Here is a 22471-nt window from a genome sequence, read left to right as displayed (position 1 = left end):
AAAGACTTTGGCATAGTCAATAAAGCAGAAATAGATGTTTTTCTGGAACTCTCTTGCTTTTTCTATGATCCAGCGGATGTTGGCAATTTGGTCTCTGGTTCCTCTGCCTTTTCTAAAACCAGCTTGAACATCTGGAAGTTCACGGTTGACATATTGCTGAAGCCTGACTTGGAGAATTTTGAGCATTACTTTACTAGCATGTGAGATGAGTGCAATTGTGTGGTAGTTTGAGCATTCTTTGGCATTGCCTTTCTTTGGGATTGGAATGAAAACTGACCTTTTCCAGTCCAGTGGCCGCTGCTGAGTTTTCCAAATTTGCTGGCATCAAATTGTGTTTTTTGCAAGGTGGGGATGTTGAGAAATAGGGTGGCGACCAAGTCATTAAGGTTCTTTAAAACTAAAACTGAACGATGTTAGGACAACTGAGACTTACTTGTTCCTCAGTTAAAACTTACTGGTTTTGCTAGATAGTTACCTAAAATCATAGAGTGTGGAAACTGGAAGTGACCCCAGATATTTTAGTTCATCTTTATCTTATAGATGGAGAATCTGACAGAGATATGAAGTGAGTTGCTCAAGTCCCAGTGGCCACTTGGGATCTCTGACCCTCTCAAGCGCTTCATCTCTAACCTTTGACCTTCCCCCACCCGCTATGGGTCTGCTTTCATGACCCCAACACAGGCACCCCTTGGAAAGCTGTGTTGCATAGGTCTTTTAGGAGGGGGAGTGCCTGGGTTTAGATGCTCTGAATAAAACTGGATTGTGAGATTGGGGAATGAACAGGGAGAGTGGAGGGTTGAGAAAAGGGATCCTGGGCTGGGGGAGAGGCTGGGTGAAGGGAGGGGGAAGGTAGAGGAGAACGCCTGTTGACAGTTCTTCCTGGGAGACTTTGGTGGAAGAGATTGTTCATCATATCTAATGATGATTCTTTTCAGGTGAAATGGTTACACCGTGTGACCAGCAGTTCTGCCTGACACCCTAAGGCTTAGTGGAATGACAAAGTCTGCAGTAGGTTAGGGTTACTGGTTTCCTTTGGAAGCCAGCAGTGGAGCTGAGCGTGGTCGAGATCGGCACAGGTTGGAAACGGATGTTGTGGTCCTGGCCCAGCAAGCACGGGGTCCTGGACGTGGGATGATGTTCCCCGGTGGTCCTCTGACCACAGGTCATGAGCAGTGTGGCATGACTGGGACTTGAAAGTAGATCATGCACATGACCTCTCCTGGCCCCCGAGGACGCAGTGAGAAAGCAAGGCTGGCCTGCTGGATGCTTGGAACTTTGTCCTCAGGCCAGAAATTCATAAAGGAGGCTGCTAGGGCTACTGGGCGGGTCCCGGCGTTCCGCAGAACCTAGACCCTAGGGCTGAGAGGTTGGCCTTGATTTTTGTGACGATTTGGGGAATCTGGCTTTTCTAAACTCAGGGCCCCTCTCGTTGACAGTCATGCAGGGAGGAGACGTTTTTGCAGCCAGAAACGGGCCACCTCCACGGCACCAGGCTGCCCACCTCAGTCAGGCATCTGGAGAGTCAGGCTGCCCTAGGCCTGTGTCTGGAGGGCACATGTCTCCTCAGGACTCTTGTTTATTTTCCTGTTACTCTCCTTGTTGTTCAGTTGCTGAGTTGTGTTCTGCTTGCTTAGTAGAATTTTCTGTCAAAGTCCAATCTGCCCCAGTTGAGAGGCCCACTTAAGCCTGAGGGGGAAGGCAGAGACAGCACCCCCTGGCATGGCAGTCACATAGGGTGAGACGCTCTGAGAAGGGTGAGCCCCCAGGCCCCTGGTCTGAGATGGACACAAGATGCTGACGTGGTCCAGTGCGGGAGCTCGGAAACTGGGCTGTCTTGGCTTAACCACTCACCAGCTGTGTGGCCTTGCACAAGTCACATCACCCTTACCTGTGAAAAATGGGATTTCTGGGACGTGCTGCACAGGGTTGAGCTTAACTGATTAAATATAAAGAAAGCACTTAGGATAACTTTGTTACTCTGTTATGCTGTTGTTATTCTTTTATATTCTGTTGTCCCATTTGTATTACCAGAAACATTGGGGTGTCCAGGTTCAGTTTTCACATGAGAGAAGTTTTACTTAGGAAAAAAGAAATTGATATGCAATGAGGTAAGAAGAAGGAAAGAGAAAATGAGAGAGGTCAGACTTCTCTGCTGATATTATTGCCTTCTCTGCTTTCCTGTTACGACTTGAGCTCCCAGCTCTACCTTTTGTCTCTGTTTTCCTGCCCTCTCTTAAAATTTTTTGAATTTATTTATTTTGGGCTGCATTGTGGCGCGTGGGCTTCTCTCTAGTTGTGGCACGCACACTTAATTGCCCCTAGGCCTGTGGGGTCTCAGTTCCCCGACCAGGGATCAAACCCACGTCCCTTGCATTGGAAGGTGGATTCTTAACCACTGGACCACCAGGGGAGTCCCTTCCTGCTCTCTCGACGTACTTCAACCCTATTAGTAATCTATAGATAATATTGTTAGTAACAAGCTATCCCCAGATTTAGCAGCTTAAAACAACAATAAAAAGTTATTTTCTCCCACAGTTCTTGGGGGTCAGGAATTCAGGGACGACTTAACTGGGATAAGGTCTTAGATGGGGTTGTACCTGTGCACCAGGGCTGCAGTTGCCCAAAGCTTGGCTGGGAACAGAGGATCCCCTCCCAAGGTGACCTGCTCACTTGGAGGCAAACTGCACCAGCTCTTGGCAGGAGGCCTCAGTTTCTCACTGGGTGGATTCCTTCATAAGTTGGCTTCAGTATTCTTAGAATGTTGCAGCTGTGTTTCCTGAGAGTGAGGGATCTGAAAGAGAGTGCTAGGTCCTGTCTGTGACCTAGCCTCGGATGTCAGGGACAGCGTCATTTCCATCAGAGCTTAGGAACTGGAGATGTCAGTCCAGTTGAGTGTGAGAAGGGACTGCACACGGGCATGATCATCAGAGCATGGGGACTGGCCTGGAGACTGGCTCCCACACCCCTTGTCTCTGCTTTCAGCTTGCCCAGAATTTCTCTCCTGGGCTGCCTCTGCTCCCTCAGTAGCTTTCTCCTCTCTCCCCATAAATCTCATTGGTCTGTTCTCCCTGCAGTCCTTCTATTCTGTAGACCCATCACCCCCTGCCCATTTTTTTCTCTCCCCACCACCACTGACATTTTCTTCTCTTAATCCCCGACTTCCGGATCCTCCATTTTCTCCTCGACTTCAGCCTGTGATCTCCTGTTTCCTCTGCCCAAGTTCCTCGGAGTCCCTTCGATCTAGCCGATAACCTTCCCTTCAGGAATATTTACTGTGTTTAAATCACAGCGTTTTCTTCAGGACAGATAGGCAGTAAAGAGTACTAAATGTGTCATCAGCTGCCAGATGGATGAAGAAAGCATTTCCCTGAAATTTAATTCATCATCCACGTCCCACTTTAAGACTTTCAAGGCTGTAGTAATTCAAGGCTTCAGAGTGAGGGGCACATCTGTGGACACTGGGGGCTGAAACGTCTCACATTTTGATGCTGACGCGTATGCCCAGGGGCTGTCTACTGTGAGCATTCTTGTTGGTTGAAAGAAGAAAGGGAAAAAAGGACGTTGGAACATTATCCAACATCTTGAGATTATAAACTGTCTGATGTGCTGATATTTTATCTGATGATGTCTCCTGGGTCTCCTGGCGGTGAAAGATTTTCCAGATTTGTGAAGTGTGATGAAAGGGCTGGTAGTATCTCATACTGATTGGCAGAGCTAAAGTGTAACTCTCTGACCTTCTGAACTCAAAACTTCTTTGCGAAGCTGTGAAATGTAAATCCACGGTAGCTTCTGACCTTGGAGAGGTTTTCGGCTTTTCCCTGGAGCTTAGGCTTTCTTTAGTATTTAAAAACTAGTTAATGGTCTTAAATACAAAGAGACTGACACCCTTTATTACCTCAGAAATAAAGTGAGTGGTCACTTAATCTCCGCATGTAATGATTTTGTTGACAGAAAAGCAAAAGAGGGACTAAGCAGTTTTGAAGATTTTGGTGCCCTAAAGAAATCAATCATCATGATGACTCGCAGATTCTGTTTGAGGACATTGATTTGTACATTGTAGTTGGTCAGCAGAAAAGAGGCATTTGGTGCATAAATGGCACACCTGGGTGGAAGCCCACTTTTATGGGGGTGGAGAGTTTGCCAGGCAAATCGGTGTGTAAGGTAGGATCAACTGTATAAACTTTATTTGAGTATAAGCAGCATATGTGTTTATCTCAAACACCCTCTTATTCATAAAAGTGGGTCATTAGACATTCTTCTCGGTCATGCATCAGATAATTGGGTGCTGTTACTACTTAGAGGTCGTGGCATTGAGCTGCCCGTGCCAGGGAAAAACAGGAGTGGCCTATGCTGTGGACACTGAAAGTGACAGTCACCTCTCCCAGCAGCCAGGCACCCTGGACATGGGTGGAACATCACACTGGGAGTATGCGGACATGTTTCGCAGGTAGGCGTGGCCATACCACTTGTTGCTCAAAATCCGGTAAGCCCACACTGCTTGAAAGTTTCCCTCAATAGGGATGTGATGAGATTCTTTGCTGGTTTTGGCAAACCATGTCATCAGCTGAGGTGGCAGCAATACTCAGAGGAGCAGAAGGCCAAAGTCGGCAGTTGCCACACAAGCCCTTTTGTTACCAGGTCCAAGTTCACACTGCTCACCACAGGATGGGCCAGTAAATTGAGAGAGGAGTTGTTGAGGCAAAGAGTAGTGACTTTATTCATAAAGCAGGAAGACTGAGAAGATGGTGGACTAGTGTCCCAAAGAGCCTTCTCACCCAGGTTAGGATTCAGGCTGCTTTTATACTAAAAGGGGAGGGGGCGTGGTTGGTTATTGCAAACCTCTTGGTGCCTGAATTCTTTGTTCTTGCAGCTGCTGGTGTAGGTCAGGTCACAGAGTTCCTTTAAACCTTCAAGACAACTGTTATTCTCTGTTCTGCAACTTTTTATCTCTGTATGAATGGAGAAATGTTACACCTTTAAACATCAGAGCCTTGATGCTGGGCTGTCCTGTATATTTCAAGCTATAGGCAACATTCTTTTAGTGATTAACTTGTAGCAAAAGCAATAGAATACAAAGGTCAAAGTGAAAGAAACAGCCAATATGGAGTCAGGCTTGCTCTTCTCTATTACACCTTCATGGACTTGAGCTGGCCCCTGTCCCAAACCATGTACATGTACAGACGGTGGGGTTCTGTGTACTGCTGGTCTCCAGCATTAACCGTCACAGGTCTCAGGTTCCACTGATTGTGCCAAGTGAGACCACGGCTAGGGTATGGCTGTAGCTCAGAATATTTTGTATGTTATGAATCTCTAGGTGCTGATTCAGATTAATTGTTCTCATATCTCATTACTAATACTGAAGTATTTCAGAGTACATTATTACAAATCCAGTATGAAAGTGATAAAGCCTCTCTTTTTATTTTTTTAAATAATTGTGTCTATTTATTTTTGACTGTGCTGGGTCCTCGTTGCCGCGTGGACGTTTCTCGAGTTGCATTGCAGCGAGGGGGAGCTGCAGTCTAGTTGCAGTGCTTGGGCTTCTCGTTGCAGAGAACGGGCTCCCGGGTGCAAGGGCTCAGCAGTTGTGGTTCCTGGGCTCTCGAGCACGGGCTCAGTAGTTGTGCTGCACCGCCTCAGTTGCTCCGAGGTACATGGGACCCCACCAGACCAGGCATCGAACCCATGTCTCCTGCACTGGCACGCAGATTCTTTGCCAGTGAGCCACCAGGGAAGCCCCAAGCTTCTGTTTTTAAATGGATGCCTGCTTTACACTAATTTTCCTTCTGATTAATGGAACTGATGTTTCTGATAGTTTTTCAAAACACCACAAAAATGATAATGGAAGCAAATCTATTTATCAGTACAAGTAATAATGTAGCATCCTGATTTTTTTTTAAAAAAAATCTTCCAATGCATTTCAGAGGTCATCATTTTAAAGAAAATTTTTTCTGAAGACCTCTTTATATGAGGAAAGGCTGTGTATTTATTTATCGACTTAGATATTATTTGACTAAATTATAGGAAGGTGATTATAGTTATGTAACCTGAAAGCATGTTCTAAATATACCGCAATGAATATTTTGATCAGTGAATTGTATTGGGTGCAAGACTTCATGAGGAATTCGAGGTTGTAATGTGAGACTAGCCAAAGAGCTCCTGGGCTCAGCAGCCAGACCTGAGTTTAGATCCTGAATTTACATTTGCTGTGCCATTTGGGCAAGTTATATATAACCTCTCTGAACTTTGGTTTCTTCACAGATCAATGGAGATGAAATAATACCTAATTCATAAGATATAAAAGTATTCATTTTAAGACTTAGCTCAGAGTAGGCACTCAATAAATTGCAATGAGTTTCTTTCCTTTACTTACAAAGAGAAAATTCTCCTTGGGCTATGGATGACTCACAGTGGTTAGGTTACTGGATGAGTGACAGAGAGAAGTTCAGGTAGCTGAACGATCAGTTATAATTACCGCAAGAAACTTCCTCCATGGAGGTTCTCAACCGTAGCTACACATTAGATCTTCTGTGGAGCTTAAAAATATCTTGAGGCCTGGGCCCTACATGCAAGGATTCTTTAATCTGTGGTGCAGCCTGGCAACAGAATTTTTCAGATCTTCCCTGGGAATTCTAATACACAGCCAAGGACAGAGAACTGCTGCTTGCGTTTAAAAGTGTAACAATTATGTTGGAGGGAAAGCTTTCCTAAGAAAGTTCTTGTGGACTAGGGATTTATTTGCCTGTGGCCAAATTTGGCCCATTGCCTGTTTTTCTCAATAAAGTTTTATTGGAACGCAGCCATGCTCATTCATTTCTATTTGGTCTCTGGCTGCTTTCACACTACAACAGCAGAGTTATGTAGTTGTGACAAAGACCACGTGACCCACAAAGGCTAAAATATTACTCTCTGACCCTTTACAGATGTTTTCTGACCCCTGCAGCAGGCCACTTAAAATCACAGTGCCATTTTCCAAGGTGCATTGAAGAAAGTCAACTCTCTACACAAGTGTACCTGCTAGATTCTGTTCACATGCTTCTTTTTATGAAAACCACAATGAAGTAGGGACCAGCATTAATAGAACTATTTTTGCCTCTTTTTTCCCCCTGAGAATTGCGTGTTTATGAACAAAAGTTCACAATTTTAATATAGCATTTAACATTTCTCTTTAAATTTCATAGAAATAGTAATAATCCACTTGTCAAAGAAATTTACTGTAGGACACTGACTTCTTTGCTAAAAATGTGGAAAGCTGGCATGTCATCAGATGTACTCAGTTTGCCAGGAATGCTCTTTTAAATGGTGCTAGCAGTTGAGGGCACTTTATAGATTTTTTTTTTGCTCTGTTTTCAAGTCTTTTTTTAAAGTTCTTAGCAGAAGTGGATTCTGGTGCAGTTTCCTTCCTTCCTTACTCATAAAACTGGGGCTGCTGCCGCCAGAGAGAAGGCCAGTGGTGGTGGAGGGCACAGAGAATGCACTCTCAGGGTCTTCGGTGTTTTCCATCACTTCCCTTCTTCACCCTCTATGACCTCATCAGGAGACAAGTCCCCTCTTCTCCCCACCTCTAACATCAGTGCATCTTTAAAAATATATATATTTATTTATTGGCTGTGCTGGGTCTTTGCTCCTGTGCACAGGCCTTCTATAATTGGAGCGAGCAGGGGCTGCTCTCTAATTGTGGTGGGCAGGCTTTGCATTGTGGTGGCTTCTCTTGCAGATCGCGGGCTCAGTAGCTGTGGTGCACAGGCTTAGTTGCCCCAAGGTATGTGGGGTCTTCCTGGACCAGGGTTTGAACCAGTGTCGCCTGCACTCACAGAGAGATTCTTAACCACTGGACCACCAGAGAAGTGTATTGCATCTTTTTGAACCAGTTAGTAATTATGGAAAATATCTTGAAAGAGTCCAGATGCTCCCTACCATCCCCACCATCCGTTCACACTTTACTGAAGAGCGTCTCGTTCACACGCAGCACCCAGGCAGCGTCTTCATGCTGTCTCAGCATCCTGGCTGCTGATGGAAGCATGAAACACATTAGCATTTTAAGAGATTTTAATAAAAACATTTAGTTGGACAATAGAAACAGGACAGGTTTAATCAGGAATGCTGTATTTTATTCTCTCCTTGCTTCAATAAGAGAATAGTTCTCTTGCCAGGGACTGGAAAGTCCATACATTCTGCCTGGTAAACGGAGGGGATTTTGTAGTCCTTGCTTTTGCCCTTCTGTTTTCCTTCCTCTTTGTCTGCATGTCTCTCGGGGCACCAGGAGTGCCTTATATGTAACAATGGGCACTTCATGTTTGCCAGGGATCTGTCCAGAGATCTTGGTGAATACCCAGCTTTTCTTGGCTTCTTGAGCACCAGGCTGGGAGGTCAAACTTAGAGGGTAGAGGTGTGATTTAGGTGTGCCAAATGCAGACTCGTGATGTAGCGAAACAGCTCCCGCGCACGGGTTACAAACCATCAGAAAGAGCCGCATTCTGGAACAGTGAGGTTTCCAGGAAGGGTTTTGCATGTACACATATGCCTCTTCATTAGACTGTAAACTTCCAGGCTCTAAAGACCGTAGCCCTAATCTTTGCATCCATTAAAAATCCGGCACTGGTTGTTGCTGATGGAGGGAACGAAAACTGTCCCTGCATCTAATCATGTTCTGTCTGTTGAGCTGTGTTATAATGTAATGATTCCCTCATTTTTTGTATGCATTTTCATTTTCCTCATGAAAGCTTTTTTTTTTTTTCCCAAGTAAAGGAACATGTTTGGACAGGTAATCAGATATGTCACTTCTGTTAGCTCTCTTATTTTTTAAATGCTGGAGGTTTAGCACTTTGAAAAAATGTATCATTCTGTTGTAGAGTTTAGAACAGTGCTCTTCCTGCCATCAGCCTTTGCTGAGAGAGTGCATTTCCTGGCGGTTTAGTGAGACCTTTGTCAGGTACACGTGGAAACAGCCCTTTGCGTTGCCCTGCGGCCTCACGCTGTCCCCGAGCCGCCTCTCAGGCCCGCGTCAGCCTAGTTCTTGTTTTGGTCGCTACGCTGTCAGCTTCCACCCCCGGCTCTGTATCCGGGTATCTTTTCTGCCCCTTGCCACCTCTGAATCCCAACACCAACCAAGTTTGTAAGCGCTGGGAATCAGGATCGGTGTGAATGAGAATTTAATCAAAAGAAACACTGAGAATGTGACTGAGGTTGACGGGAATTCAGTCAGTACTCCAGCGAGTCATCCGTCCGTGTGAACATGTACGAGGAGGTAAAGATGCCTGCATTTTTTGCCTCTTTCTCGGACTTCTCTCTTAGAGAGCCCTTGAGTCACACAGAGCACATCAGTTTGTGATGAACTACCTTACTCACATAGCTCAGGGAAGAGACCTGTGAGAAGAGCGTCACCACTTCCAGGAGAGCTAAGCAGGCAGGCCTAGAGGAGAGCAGGGCAAAGGCAGGCAGCGGCGGAGGTGGGGTCTGCACCCCGCACACTCCCCAGGCTCTGAGTGCTAGGAAGGGAGGTGCTTCCTGCCCAGTGCCCAAGGCCAGACCCAGCCTGCTGTGCCCCGAGGGTGTGGGGCGGCCCCGTCCTGGGTTGTGAAGTATAGACAGGCAGGTCAGCCAGGCCACTGTTCACTGCTGCTCCCCCGGGCATCGACAGTCCACACCCCCGTCCCTGTAACCTAGAGGTGAGCTGGGATCAAAAAGCATCTTTCTGTTTACCTTTTGAGATATGAAACTTCCCCCCAAATGACGTTCTTCTTACCTTTATTCTACTAAGAACCTGTTGTTCGGTTGCTCAGTCATGTCCAACTCTTTGCTGTCTCTTGGACTGCAGCACGCCAGGTTTCCCCATCCTTCACCATCTCCTGGAGCTTGCTCAGACTCATGTCCGTTGAGTCGGTGATGCCATCCAACCATCTCGTCCTCTGTCTTCAGTCTCTCCTCCTGCCTTCAGTCTTTCCCAGCATCAGGGTCTTTTCCAATGAGCCAGTTCTTGGCATCAGGTGGCAAAAGTATTGGATCTTTAGCTTCGGCGTCAGTCCTTCCGTGAATATTCAGGGTGGCCTGGCTCTAGGTGAGTGATCACACCATCATGGTTATCTGGGTCATTAAGGTCTTCTTTGTATAGTTCTTCTGTGTATTCTTGCCACCTCTTCTTGATATCTTCTGCTTCTGTTAGGTCCATACTGTTTCTGTCCTTTATTGTGCCTATCTTTGCATGAAATGTTCCCTTAGTATCTCTAATTTTCTTGGAGAGATCTCTAGTTTTTCCCATTCTATTGTTTTCCTCTATTTCTTTGCATTGATCACATAGGAAGGCTTTCTTATCTCTCCTTGCTGTTCTTTGGAACTCTGCATTCAGGTGGGTATATCTTTCCTTTTCTCCTTTGCATTTCACTTCTCTTCTTTTCTCAGCTATTTGCAAGGTCTCCTCAGACAACCATTTTGCTTTTTTGCATTTCTTTTTCTTGGGGATGGTCTTGATCACTGCCTCCTGTACAGTGTTACAAACCTCTGTCCATAGTTCTTCAGGCACTTTATCAGATCTAATCCCTTGAATTTATTCATTTCCGCTGTATAATAGTTAAGGATTTGATTTAGGTCATACCTGAATGATCTAGTGGTTTTTCCTACTTTTTTCAATTTATGTCTGAATTTTGCAATAAGGAGTTCTTGATCTGAGCCATAGTCAGCTCCCAGTCTTGTTTTTGCTGACTGTATAGAACTTCTGCATCTTCAGATGCAAAGAATATAATCAATCTGATTTCAGTATTGACGATCTGGTGATGTCCATTGTAGAGTCTTCTCTTGTGTTGTTGGAAGAGGTGTTTGCTATGACCAGTGCGTTCTCTTAGCAAAACTTTGTTGGCCTTTGCCCTGCTTCATTTTGTACTCCAAGGCCAAACTTGCCTGTTACTCTAGGTATCTCTAGACTTCCTACTTTTACATTCCAGTCCCCTGTGATGAAAAGAACATCTTTTTTTTTTTGATGTTAGTTCTAGAAGGTCTTATAGGTCATCATAGAACCATTCAGCTTCACCTTCTTTGACATTAGTGGTTGGGCTTAGACTTGGATTACTGTGATACTGAATGATTTGCCTTGGAAACAAACAGAGACCATTCTGTCGTTTTGAGATTGCACTCAAGTACTGCATTTCAGACTCTTTTTTGTTGACTATGAGGGCCACTCCATTTCTTCTAAGGGATTCTTGCCCACAGTAGAAGATGTAATGGTCCTCTGAATTAAATTTGCCTGTTCCGGTCCACTTTAGTTCACTGATTTCTGAAATGTTGTTGTTCACTCTTGCCATCTCCTGTCTGACCACTTCCCGTTTACCATGGACGACATTCCAGGTTCCAATGCAATATTGTTCTTTACAGCATTGGACTTCACTTTCACCACCAGACACACCCACAAGCAGGCGTTGTTTCTGCTTTGGCTCAGCCTCTTCATCCTTCTTGGAGCTTTTCTCTGCTCTTCTCCAGAAGCATACTGGGCACCTACCAACCTGAGGAGTTCATCTTTCAGTGTCATATCTTTTTTGCATTGTCATACTGTTCATTAAGGATGCAGTTGATATGAATTTAATTTGGATTTCTTATTTCCTTGAGTGACAGTTTTCAATCTAGCAAGTGTTGGATTAGAAGAGAGAAGTGACTTGGAGTGAATTATATAGAAACATCTCTTGTAGCCATTGTACACTCAACAATTCAAAAGCCTTTCTCATACACTCATTTCAAGGCCCTATGTTAGGCGTTTAGAGGAAAAATACTGATAACTAATGTTGAGTTAGTGCTACACGTCGTTGACTGTGCTAAATGATTTATATTGCTCCTGTTGTTACTTAGTCACTCCGTCATGTCTCACTCTTTGCGACCCCATGGACTGTCGCCCACCAGGCTCCTCTGTCCGTGGGATTCTCCAGGCAAGAATACTGGAGTGGGTTCCCATGCCCTCCTCCAGGGGATATTCCCAACCCAGGGATCAAACCCAAGTTTCTTATGTCTCCCGCATTGTCAGGTGGGCTGAAGACCTGAGGGTTGTTCTGTTGGTTCCGAAGACCCAGTGAGGTTCTGGGATCCTAGGGTCGGAATGAGAAGTCTCCTCTGGTAGAGCTGCTCTGGCAGTAATCGTGGCGGGGGGAGACTGGCAGTGACTGAGGTGGCCTCTGGTGGCGTTGTCAGAAGCTGAGGACCACCGGACTGGAGTGGCTGCCGTATCCATGAATGCTGCAGGGAATGTGGTGGTTTTCCTTCCAGCTTCCCTTCATGCTGCCTTCTGGGGCTTGGTTTTTAAATTCTAACTTTTAAACATTCTAGCAGGAATTCCTGCTGAATTTGGAATTGCCTTCAGTTTTAGCAGGGGAAAAAAAACAGGAAACAAGCAAAAAGGCTAAATTTTGAAAAACTTTGTCCGTCAATGACATGTGTTATGAGGAAAGAGTGAGTGAGTTCTGAGGAGCCAGCTGTTCAGCCACCTGCAGTTCTCGTCAGGTGAAGGTGGCCAGAAAGGGACACACACACAGCCCCACGTTTCTGCAGGACCACTCACCTGTCAGAGTGCAGGACACGCACTTAGGAGAGGCGTGCTTATTCCTCGGGGCAGTGCTAATTTGGTGCATCTCAGCACTGGTTTTCAGTGGCCTTGGGTTTCCTAACAAGACACACCACTCCTGGTTTTACCATCCACACAGGTATGCTTATGTGAAATCTGAGGAAATAGCTCAGTTTTTATATGCCTGTCATTGCTGAGGCTTGTATTTTATCTCCAAAGAACTTCTGGATGATCCTGTTTGAAGGAATGTTATAAGTATTGGGTTTTCCTGGATTGAACGAAACTCAGACTCTGTGAGGTTTCCCACTTTACCCAAGTGGATTTCAGGTCTCCAGATCGCGGGCCGTGGGTGGGTGGGTCCCTGCCCTGGACCTGTGCTGGCTGTGTTTTTGTTTAGCAAGTGTGAATTGAGCGGTGTGTTCCCCCAGCCCTGTGGTGCATACAGGGAATGCAGGGGTGAAGAAGGCACAAGCCTTCTATCAGTGTAAACTATCAGTGTAAACTATCAGCAGCAAAAAATACCGGAATTACTTCTTAGTGTTTGGTAAGACCTTTGACCATGTAAACTCCTAAAAGGAATACTATTTTTTTTTTTTAAGAAAAGAAAGAAACTTAAGAAAGAGAAAAGATTGAGTTGGGAGGTGTAATAGCCCTTGGAAATTATGAAAAAAAAATTCCATAAGCCTACAGAATAATAAATAATACATAAAATAAAATAATAGTAAATAATGATGCATATTTTATCATTTGATGCATTTGAACTGTGGTGTTGGAGAAGACTCTTGAGAGTCTCTTGGTCTGCAAGGAGATCAAACCAGTCAATTTTAAAGGAAAAGGAAATCAGTCCTGAATATTCATTAGAAGAACTGATGTTGAAGCTGAGGTTCCAATACTTTGGCCGCCTGATGCAAAGAGCCGATGCATTAGAAAAGCATCCCCTGATGCTGGGGAAGATTGAAGGCAGGAAAAGAAGGGGACGACAGAGGATGAGATGGTTGAATGGCATCACCTACTCGATGGACATGAGTTTGAGCAAGCTCCAGGAGATGGTGAAGGAAAGGGAAGCCTGGCATGCTGCAGTTCATGAGGTTGCAAAGAGTTGGACATGACTGAGCGACTGAACAACAACAATGACAAGCGTGTGTGTCATAGGCAGAGCCAGTTTACCTACGTGTGCTCAGTTGCTTCAGTTTTGTCTGAGTCTTGTGACCCCATAGACTGTAGACTGTCAGGCTCCTCTTCATGAGATTCTTCAGGCAACAATACTGGAATGGGTTGTCATTTCCGACTCCAGGGGATTTCCCCTGCCCTTGTCTGCCAGCATTTCTTGCATTGCAGATGTAATCTTTACCTACTGAGCATCTGGGAAACCCTTTTCAGTTTCAGTTCAGTTCAGTCACTCAGTCCTGTCTGACTCTTTGCGACCTCATGGACTGCAGCATGCCAGGCTTCCTTGTCCATCACGAGCTCCCTGAGCTTACTCAAACTCATGTCCATTGAGTCAATGATGCCATGCAACCATCTCATCCTCTGTCGTCTCCTTCTCCTCCTGCCTTCAATCTTTCCCAGCATCAGGGTCTTTTCAAATAAGTCAGCTCTTCACATCAAGTGGCCAAAGGATTGGAGTTTCAGCTTCAGCATATGTCCTTCCAGTGAATATTTGGGATTGATCTCCCTGCAATCGAAGGGACTCTCAAGAGTCTTCTCCAACACCACAATTCAAAAGCATCAATTCATCTGCACTCAGCTTTCATTATAGTCCAACTCTTACATCCATACATGACCACTGGAAAAACCATAGCCTTTGTTGGCAAAGTAATGTCTCTGCTTTTTAATATGCTGTCTAGGTTGGTCATAACTTTCCTTCCAGGGAGTAAGCATCTTTTAATTTCATGGCTGCAGTCACCATCTGCAGTGATTTTGGAGCCCCCCAAAATAAAGTCTGTCACTGTTTCCACTGTTTCCCCGTCTATTTCCCATGAAGTGATGGGACCAGATGCCCTGATCTTAATTTTCTGAATGTTGAGCTTTAAGCCAACTTTTTCACTCTCTTCTTTCACTTTCATTAAGAGGCTCTTTAGTTCTTCTTTACTTTCTGCCATAAAGGTGGTGTCATCTGCATATCTGAGGTTATTGATATTTCTCCCGGCAGTCTTGATTCCAGCTTGTGCTTCATCCAGTCCAGCATTTCTCATGATGTACTCTGCATATAAGTTAAAGAAGCAGGATGACAATATACAGCCCTGACATACTCCTTTCCCAATTTGGAACGAGTCTGTTGTTCTGTTTCCAGTTCTGTTGCTTCTTGACCTGCATACAGATGTCTCAGGAGGCAGACAGGTCAAGGGGTCTGATATTCCCATCTCTTAAAGAATTTTCCTCAGTTTGTTGTGATCCACACAGTCAAAGGCTTTGGCATAGTCAATAAAGCAAATGTAGATGTTTTTCTGGAACTCTCTTGCTTTTTTGATGATCCAGTGGGTGTTGGCAATTTAATCTCTGGTTCTTCTGCCTTTTCAATTTACCAAAAAATTTAGAGATATTTGTGTTAGACCGGGACTTCAGCTTTTTGTTAGGTGGGAACCTATCATTTAGTTTTATCTTTTATTTCCCTGTTTCCTAGTTAAAAAAAAAATCCTGATGATGCTGCAGAGGAATTCCTACTGTCTTAGGATGGTAAAGGAGTTGGTTGGGCCAGGGCTGCTGTCTGGGTATTGAACCCTCTGGAGGGTGTTGTGCTGTGGGTGACTACCTTGTTCATCGATGATGCCATGAAAGTCTCCTTTTCTTTAGGTCATTGAGATCAAAAGTAACACAGTATCGAAGAGGAGCACGGTGTCAGTTTTCATGATACCAATTGAAAGTCCTATGTCTAAGGGATTGTATCAGTGGGACTGTGTATAGGAAGAAGGGTGAGATGAGAAGCAAGGGGATGCTACCTCTATTTCTATATGATTCTATGCAGAAACTTACCCACAGAGTCGATAGGCTGAATAAATAACGAGCACTGTCCTTTTGCAGCAGGTTTCTGCACATGGCCGATCTTCTTCCAATGTCAACGGAGGGCCTGAAATTGATCGTTGCATGAGTCCTGAAGGTAGTTCTCCATGTTTGCTTTTTTGTAGAGGAAGCCATCCACGTGAGCTTGGTGGACCCCACACCCACGTGTGCTGTGTGGTGGTCTCTCTAAACGGCCAAGAGATCATGACCCCAGTTAACCTTCTCAGCCTTAGTTGTCAGGGGTCACATCTGTGTTAATTAAGCAATCCCAATTTCAAATTTTAGTTCTGGGTTTCCATTATTTTTCCTTAGTGGAAATCTGCTGGGAAAGATTGAGGGCAGGAGGAGAAGGGGACAACAGAGGATGAGATGGCTGGATGGCATCATCGACTCGATGGACATGAGTTTGGGTGAACTCCGGGAGTTGGTGATGGACAGGGAGGCCTGGCATGCTGCGGTTCATGGGGTTGCAAATAGTTGGACACGACTGAGTGACTGAACTGAACTGAATCTGCCTACAATTCCTAAATGTAGATTTTCGTTTTTCTTAGATAATGTGAGTAGGCTTTTTTCTTTGATGTCTGCTGTGTACAGTCCACTTGGGGATGCATTGTAAAAAGTGGTCAGTCTTAACCACTTCCTCTTCCTGCCCCTCCCCCCACCTTCTTTTTGAGATAACTTGGAGCCAGAAATTGGCATTAACTTAACTTAATTCATGACTGGCCAGAATTTTCTTTACTAGAAAATCTTGAGAAAAAAAATGTCTAAGATTAAATCCCCACCATCACCCACTTCCCCTTTCCCCAGAATTGACAAAAAATTTACAGTTTTAGTTAGACTTCCCTATTACCCAAAGTTGACCACTTATTTTCAGCTGATGTTTCAGGAATTTGTTCAGTTGAGTCACTCAGTCGTGTCTGACTCTTTGCGACCCCATGGACTGCAGTATGCCAGGCTTCCCTGTCCATCATGAACTCCTGAAGTTTGCTCAAACTCATATCCGTTGAGTGGGTGTTGCCATCCAACCATCTCATCCTCTGTCGTCCCCTTCTCCTCCTGCCTTCAGTCATTCCTAGCATCAGGGTCTTTTCCGATGAGTCAGATCTTTTCATCAGGTGGCCAAAGTATTGGAGTTTCAGGTTCAGCATCAGTCCTTCCAATGAGAATATTCAGGACTGATTTCCTTTAGGATGGACTGGTTGGATCTCCTTGCAGTCCAAGGGACTCTCAAGAGTCTTCTTGATTTAGTTGGTTTCTGATTCCAGCCAACAAGGTTAAAAGGAAATTGGTGATTTTGGTGTTTTATTAAGAAAATATGCTCAGAGGATTTTTAGTTTTACTATAGATATAGAAGTGCATTTAGATTTGTTATTTTACAAATATGTAAACATCAAGGTGAAATGTGACGTGTTCATTAATATGTGCGTTTATCCTTTTTTGCAGGTGTGGATGGACACAGGTGCTCTGAGTCGTCGACTCTTCTTGAGAAATACAAAATTGGGAAAGTTATTGGAGACGGCAATTTTGCAGTCGTCAAAGAGTGCATGGACAGGTGAGGGAAGATAATCGCTTGTTCACTGATGCGTACATTTCTGCTTTGGAACTTATTCTTACCCGAATGAACAGAAGGCCTTCTCAGAGACTCCACCCTAGGGATGAGTGGTTTTGCGTGCTCACAGGCAGCTTGACTGTAGCCCTCCAGGCTCCTCTGTCCCTGGGATCTCCAGGCAAGAATACTGGAGTGGGTTGCCATGCCCTTCTCTAGGGGATCTTCCTGACCCAGTAATCAAACCCGCATCTCCCTCATTGCAGGCAGATTTTTTACTGTCTGAGCCCTTCCCCATAACATAAACCAAATATTGCCTAGGATTTCTAATGAGCCTTTACAAGTCATATTTTAGATGCCTGTTGCTTGGGCAACAGTCTGTGTACCAGAGCTAAGTAAAGGAGCTTGGAAGACAAGGAGCTGCTTTCTATATCATATAATGAACAGTAAACCTCCACCAAAGATGTAGCAAAACAGAAAAACTGCAGTTACCAGAACTTTCTGGAAAACTCACCTCCTGCCCACCCCGTACAACAAAAATTACCACTTAGAACAGCTAGAAAAACAGCCTGTAAGTGCAAAGACTCTAATCTGAATCTTTTCCAGTTTTAATATTGTTTACCATTTGAGAAATCAAGACCTTAAAATAAGGCTGGAAAAGCAGAAATATTATTTTAATATGTGCAAAAGTTGGCTGTTTCTGATCTTGAATAAAGTCAGAACTCATATATTCTGAACCACTGATAATATGAAATTAAATATTAAATGAGGGGGTGGCTCAGACGGTAAAGCGTCTGTCTACAATGCAGGAGACCCGGGTTTGATCCCTGGGTTGGGAAGATCCCCTGGAGAAGGAAATGGCAGCCCACTCCAGGACTAATGCCTGGAAAATCCCATGGTCAGAGGAGCCTGATAAGCTACAGTCCATGGGGTCGCAAAGAGTCGGACATGACTGAGCGACTTCACTTTCACTGCAGGGATTAAATGAATTAATACAACTATAGCATGAGAACAAAGCCTGCCACAGGTGTGCTGTAGTAGATTTTATTTTTTTTTAATGAATCGTATTCTTTCCCATTTCTGTCTGGCTCATGGATGAGACCTGATTCATCTCTTAAAGTAGAAAGCAGGTTTATACTCTGTACGCATATGTGTGAACACGACCGAGTGACTAACACACTATATATACATGCATACATGCGTGCTGAGTTGCTTCAGTCGTGTCCAATTCTTTGCAGCCCTGTGGACTGTAGCCCGCCAGGCTCCTCTGTCCCTGGATTCTCCAAGCAGGGATACTGGAGCGGGTTGCCACCTAGGCATTGAACCCACATCTCTTAAGTCTCCTGCATTGGAAGATGGGTTCTTTACTGCTGTATATACCATATACTAATTTAGATAAAAGTTATTCTTCCAAGGTAGGTCATCAGTGTGTACTATGGCCCCCTACCAAATGTAGCTTGTATTGGGAGAACTAATGCATTCCAAGAATACCAGTGTTTTTTCTTGAACTGTTCTCTTGAATTCTGAAAGATGTATTTTTGGCATGTTCAGCTTAAATGACGTTAAAGGTGATTAAAGGTTAAATAACATCACCCAGATTCTTGTGTCCAAGGAAATGATGTCTCCAGTACCAGCCTGGGGTGTTTAGAGGTGGGGGTGGAATGGCACCAGATCGTCACTGGAGTTTTGACTGAGAAATGGATAGTGAAAGTCTAAGGACTTTTCAGCTTTGAATTATGGCCTGATGGACTAATAGATTCATGTAAAGATGTTGATAAAAGAAAATTTTCTGTTACTTTGATTCATTTTTCTAAATTTTATTCTGTCTCCTAAGAGAACTATTTTTGAGATTTAAGTGTGGAAAAATATCTTTCGTCCAGCTCTGATGCAACAGAATTTAACTATTTTAAATATGTGAGTTACTTAGTAATATTGTAATGATTGATATTTATAAAAGGAGATTGATAGTGTGGCTTTGTGGGTTTTTAAAAAATCTTTTTGGGGGTATTTTTCTCCCAGACCCCAGTCACTCAGCATCCTCTCTGGGGTATAGAGGAGGAAGCCAGTCTTTCTTCCCAGAGTCTGCTGTAGAGGAAATCAGGAAGGATGGTGTCTTTGATGTATGTCTTTAAATGGCCTTCCTCTGTTTATTCATAGGTCAACCGGAAAGGAGTTTGCCCTGAAGATTATAGACAAAGCCAAATGTTGTGGAAAGGTACAGTATATGTAACTATTTTGTGAAAGAAACTGGAAACACTTACAGCTGTTTACTGTGGTGAAGGAATTTAAGTGGCAATTTGATAAGCTAAAAACAGGAATTAACTGCTGGTAGTACTCGGGGAAACCATATCAAGCTTTTTTTTCCTGCCATTTTTCTGAAACCTTAATCCTAAAACAGTAACTTGATTTAATCTTTGTCCTAACCATCAAAAAATGTAAGTTCTCTTCTCTGGGAGATGGCTATTTCAGAACCTAGTAACACAAAATTGTGTCAAGAACAGTGAGGGGTCTGAGACTTGACCCTACTTTCAGACTAACAAATTAGCCTTCTAGCTTGATAGATGTGGCAGAAGACACAACATTCCTGGATCAGAGACAAGAAAGCACTTACGGCATAGCAGGTAGAGTGAGCTCCGTGCTGGCATTGGTTCCTCTTAACTCCCAAGGCCCATAGCAGGTTTGTGTCACAGTGGAGGATCCCAAAGCTTAGGAACCCCCCAGTCTTAGGATGGAGCCACCAGTATCCTCGCTAAGCTCTGCCTCAGAGGAGGACATGTTACCGTGGTCAGGAAGCAGATGTGGCCTCCCGGCCAGGGCAGACACCATCTTTGTGTTCCAAGCATGTTTGCTGTACAGACATCCTTGGAAAGATAGTAATAACCAGAGCTGATGCAGGATGTGCAGACACGTGGATTGTCTCTCCAAGTGGATGAACTTTTTTATCTGTCCCCCTCTCAAGATCCAGTTGGGGAAAAAAAAAAGATGGGATGCTGCTAGATTACTGGTATTTTAACTATGTTTGAAAAGATAAATATTCTCTAGTAATGATGACAAAGACCTTCTTAGGTTCCTTTCTGGTAGCTAGCTAGCAGGTGAGAGAGCAGGCTCTGGTACTCACGGCCCGCTCGGAGCTCCTGGCACTGGAAATGTGGCTAGTCTGAACTGAAATGTCTGCTAAGTGTAAGCACAGAACAGATTGTGAAGACTTAATCCTCAAAGAAGAATGTAAGATACTTAATGTCTTTTGTATTTGATCACATGTTGAAATAGTAGTATCTTGAATATTTGGGGTTAAATAAGTCATAAATTTTACTTGCTTTTTATATTTTTTTAGCATGGCTACTAGAAAATTTAGATTTACATATGTGGATCACGTTGCTGCTGAAGAACACTACTCTAGACAGATTGTATTAAGTTTAATCATGTGTCTTCTTGCTGTGTGACCTTGGAAAATTAGCCCCTCTGTGCCTCTGTTTCTTCCTAATAACTAATAAAATGCAGTTATTAATAATATTTAAGATATAAGTTATTGTGAATCAATTAAGGCATGTAAGATTTGTAGAAAAGTACCGGTATATAGCAAAAGTTTAACACATGTTAGCTGTTAATATTATTAATAGGCCAGAGGGATTCAGAACTTATTACTAGGAGGACTTGATGTGACAGTAGTGGTCTTATATTTATGGAACTCGTAAAACTATTCTTCATCAGACATTTACAAAATTGTGGATTTTTAACAGAAAACCTAAAATAATTTCGGTAAAATTTCTCAGAGCCCCAGAATGTAAATCCAATAGGCACATTTGTCATACACTTTTTTTTCTTTTTACTACACTGTGACAGCTAATGTAGCAGAGTCTGTGCAAAATGCTCTCTTTTCTTTGAATAAGGTTTTTCTAAATTTAATTTTCTTTAAATAATTCTGTGTGTTTTTACCTATCGTGCCGACAATCTGATTATATTTTCAACTGCTGAGACTTTTCTCCATATGGAAGTGGGTGTTACTCTTAGTATTTGATACTGTGTGATTTAAGCAGAATGTGTCATAATTTGGGGAGCCAGGTTCTAAACAATTGAATTAAAGTATTTCTTCATTAAAAGTTTAAAAATAATTATGATGGAAAGAATACTGTTTACCTGATTAAAATTTAAGCAGCTTTCTCAGTTCAGTTCAGTCACTAAGTCATGTCCAACTCTTTGCGACCCCATGAATCGCAGCACGCCAGGCCTCCCTGTCCATCACCAACTCCCGAACTTCACTCAGATTCACGCCCATCAAGTCAGCGATGTCATCCAGCCATCTCATCCTCTGTCGTCCCCTTCTCCTCCTGCCCCCAATCCCTCCCAGCATCAGAGTCTTTGCCAATGAGTCAACTCTTCACATGAGGTGGCCAAAGTACTGGAGTTTCAGCTTTAGCATCATTTCTTCCAAAGAAATCCCAGGGCTGATCTCCTTCAGAATGGACTGGTTGGATCTCCTTGCAGTCCAAGGGACTCTCAAGAGTCTTCTCCAACACCACAGTTCAAAAGCATAATTCTTTGGTGCTTAGCCTCCTTCACAGTCCAACTCTCACATCCATACATGACCACTGGAAAAACCATAGCCTTGACTAGACGGACTTTTGTTGGCAAAGTAATGTCTCTGCTTTTTAATATACTGTCTAGGTTGGTCATAACTTTCCTTCCAAGGAGTAAGCGTCTTTTAATTTCATGGCTGTAGTCACCATCTGCAGTGATTTTGGAGCCCCCCAAAATAAAGTCTGACACTGTTTCCACTGTTTCCCCGTCTATTTCCCATGAAGTGATGGGACTAGATGCCATGATCTTAGTTTTCTGAATGTTGAGCTTTAAGCCAACTTTTTCACTCTCCACTTTCACTTTCATCAAGAGGCTTTTGAGTTCCTCTTCACTTTCTGCCATAAGGGTGGTGTCATCTGCATATCTGAGGTGATTGATATTTCTCCCGGCAATCTTGATTCCAGCTTGTGTTTCTTCCAGTCCAGCGTTTCTCATGATGTACTCCGCATATAAGTTAAATAAGCAGGGTGACAATATACAGCCGTGAAGTACTCTTTTTCCTATTTGGAACCAGTCTGTTGTTCCATGTCCAGTTCTAACTGTTTCTTCCTGACCTGCATACAGATTTCTCAAGAGGCAGATCAGGTGGTCTGGTATTCCCATCTCTTTAAGAATTTTCCACAGTTTGTTGTGATCCACACAGTCAAGGCTTTGGCATAGTCAATAAAGCAGAAATAGATGTTTTTCTGGAACTCTCTTGCTTTTTCGATGATCCAGGGGATGTTGGCAATTTGGTCTCTGGTTCCTCTGCCTTTTCTAAAACCAGCTTGAACATCTGGAAGTTCACGGTTCACATATTGCTGAAGCCTGGC

At 43.8% G+C, this 22471-nt stretch overlaps 1 protein-coding gene across 13 annotated transcripts in view; it reads left to right on the top strand.

Annotated features, from left to right (window-relative positions):
- Window positions 1-22471, top strand: part of DCLK2 (doublecortin like kinase 2) — a 188843-nt gene that overhangs the window by 135651 nt on the left and 30721 nt on the right. For 7 of the 13 annotated variants that reach the window (XM_086346384.1, XM_086346390.1, XM_086346388.1 and 4 more), the window contains 3 exons: window positions 15557-15632; window positions 16979-17087; window positions 19239-19296. In XM_086346384.1, coding sequence (XP_086202510.1) covers window positions 15557-15632; window positions 16979-17087; window positions 19239-19296 — 243 coding nt within the window. Of the gene's footprint in view, window positions 1-15556; window positions 15633-16978; window positions 17088-19238; window positions 19297-20415; window positions 20593-22471 lie in introns of those variants that run through there. The other 6 variants (XR_015144122.1, XM_086346391.1, XM_086346389.1 and 3 more) reach the window with 2 other exon arrangements.

This window comes from Bos grunniens, chromosome 17 (assembly GCF_055505025.1).
Source record: "Bos grunniens cultivar Pamir isolate PY7600 chromosome 17, Bosgru_T2T1.0, whole genome shotgun sequence".
In the NCBI taxonomy this organism is placed as follows: domain Eukaryota; kingdom Metazoa; phylum Chordata; class Mammalia; order Artiodactyla; family Bovidae; genus Bos; species Bos grunniens.
This window is presented reverse-complemented; position numbering and strand designations above follow the sequence as displayed.